Source organism: Nestor notabilis, unplaced genomic scaffold (assembly GCF_000696875.1).
Source record: "Nestor notabilis isolate BGI_N333 unplaced genomic scaffold, ASM69687v1 scaffold18909, whole genome shotgun sequence".
In the NCBI taxonomy this organism is placed as follows: Eukaryota; Metazoa; Chordata; class Aves; order Psittaciformes; family Psittacidae; genus Nestor; species Nestor notabilis.
This window is the reverse complement of record NW_009944285.1, coordinates 3,375-4,853: the sequence shown is the minus strand read 5'-3', so window position 1 is coordinate 4,853 and position 1,479 is coordinate 3,375. Positions and strand designations below refer to the sequence as shown.

Genomic DNA, 1,479 nt, shown 5'->3' with positions numbered 1-1,479 from the left:
TCACGTCCAGAGGGGGCGGCACCCTAGGGCCACCACACGAGGCTCTGCCCGCCTCAGGGCCACATACCTGGTTCTTCAAGGCCATGGTGACAGGGAGCTCAGGGGATTCGGGCAGGGGCCTGCTCATCTCCTGCAGGACCTCGATGAGTTTGCTGAAAGTCATCCTGCCCACCACCTTGTTCAAGGGGCTGTAGAGCAGTGGGAGAGACTGGGCAGGGCAGAGGGGAGAGCAGAGATCTGAGACCCTTTGACCTATCATGGCCACAGCCCCGTCCCTGAGCCCCATCCCAACGCCTGGGGTGGGGGGACACAATGGCCAACACTGCACCCCCCAGGGGAGAACTGCTGCCACCACCACCACTGCTTTAGTCCCTCCTAGAAACCCTCCTCCTCCTCTCCAGGGAAGGAAAACAGCTCCTGCCTCATATCAACCCTGTCAGCTGCCGGGCCATGCTGGACCCAGCAAGATGCACCCCCCTCATTGCCCAAGAAGCCCCTGCAGCAGGAGCAGATGGGAAGGAGACAGCCTGGGATGCTCCTGCCCTGCTGGAGGTGCTCGCCTCATCCAACACGTCCTTCTTCATGAGGAAGGGCAGGTGGTGGGTGATGGTCAGCAGAATCTTTTCCGCTTGCTCCGGGCTCAGGTGGGGCAGCAGCCGGGCCATGAGCTTCTTGCCCTTTTGCACACACAGGAGTTGCAGAAATTCATCCTCTGCCTCCCTGGGGACAAAGGCTCCATTGGCACAGACCCCAAGGGACCTGTAGCATCTCTGTCCATCCAGAAGGACCAGCATCAGCTCCAATGGAGGACAAAGCTCAGAGGTATGGTCAGCACAGGCCACAGAGAACAAGTTCCAACCCTTCCCATCACCCAGAACTACTCATCCTTTACCACCTGAGCCCGGTGAGGGTGAGGACATAGTGCCCTCTTCCCAAAGCACAAACTCACTCTTCACTGCTGCAAGCCCTGATTTTCAGGGCTTGGTAGATACGCTCCGCTTCTCGGCTCTTCTGCTCCTGCTCCTCTGCAGCCAGAGACATCTTCCGCTGCATCTCCTCCACTTCCAGCAGCTGCAGGAAGAGCTAGAAGAATGGTACAGGGTAAGGGGGGCAGCTTAGAGCATCTTCTCCCAACTGGGACCCCTCCCAGGTAGACATCCCCTTGCAGAGCTCCTTGGATGAGAACTGAGTCTGCCCCAGTCATGGCTCCCTCCCCTTCTCGATCTTGTGCAGTGCCCGAAGCCGGTGGCTCCCCGTAGCCTTCAGGAGGGGAGAAAAGAAGTCACAACAGTTACAGCCAGCACCAGACAACGCTGCCAGCAGAGACAGCCAGCACCAGACACCGCTGCCAGCAGAGCGTGGAGCCAGATGCTCCCTGGAGATCAGAGGCGGCTTCAGGACATGGAGCAATCCCACAGGGAGGCCACAGCCAGCTCTGACTGCCCGGAGCCCCATCCCACCTCTTGGTGGGGACAAGCT

General features: G+C 59.6%; 1 protein-coding gene across 1 annotated transcript in view; it reads right to left on the bottom strand.

Annotated features, from left to right (window-relative positions):
- PATL2 (protein associated with topoisomerase II homolog 2 (yeast)) overlaps positions 1-1,479 on the bottom strand; it is a 5,421-nt gene that overhangs the window by 757 nt on the left and 3,185 nt on the right. The window contains exons 11-14 of the mRNA XM_010022373.1: positions 1,218-1,260; positions 950-1,085; positions 561-720; positions 68-208 (exon numbers count right to left, since the gene is read on the bottom strand). Coding sequence (XP_010020675.1) covers positions 68-208; positions 561-720; positions 950-1,085; positions 1,218-1,260 — 480 coding nt within the window. The remainder of the gene's footprint in view (positions 1-67; positions 209-560; positions 721-949; positions 1,086-1,217; positions 1,261-1,479) is intronic.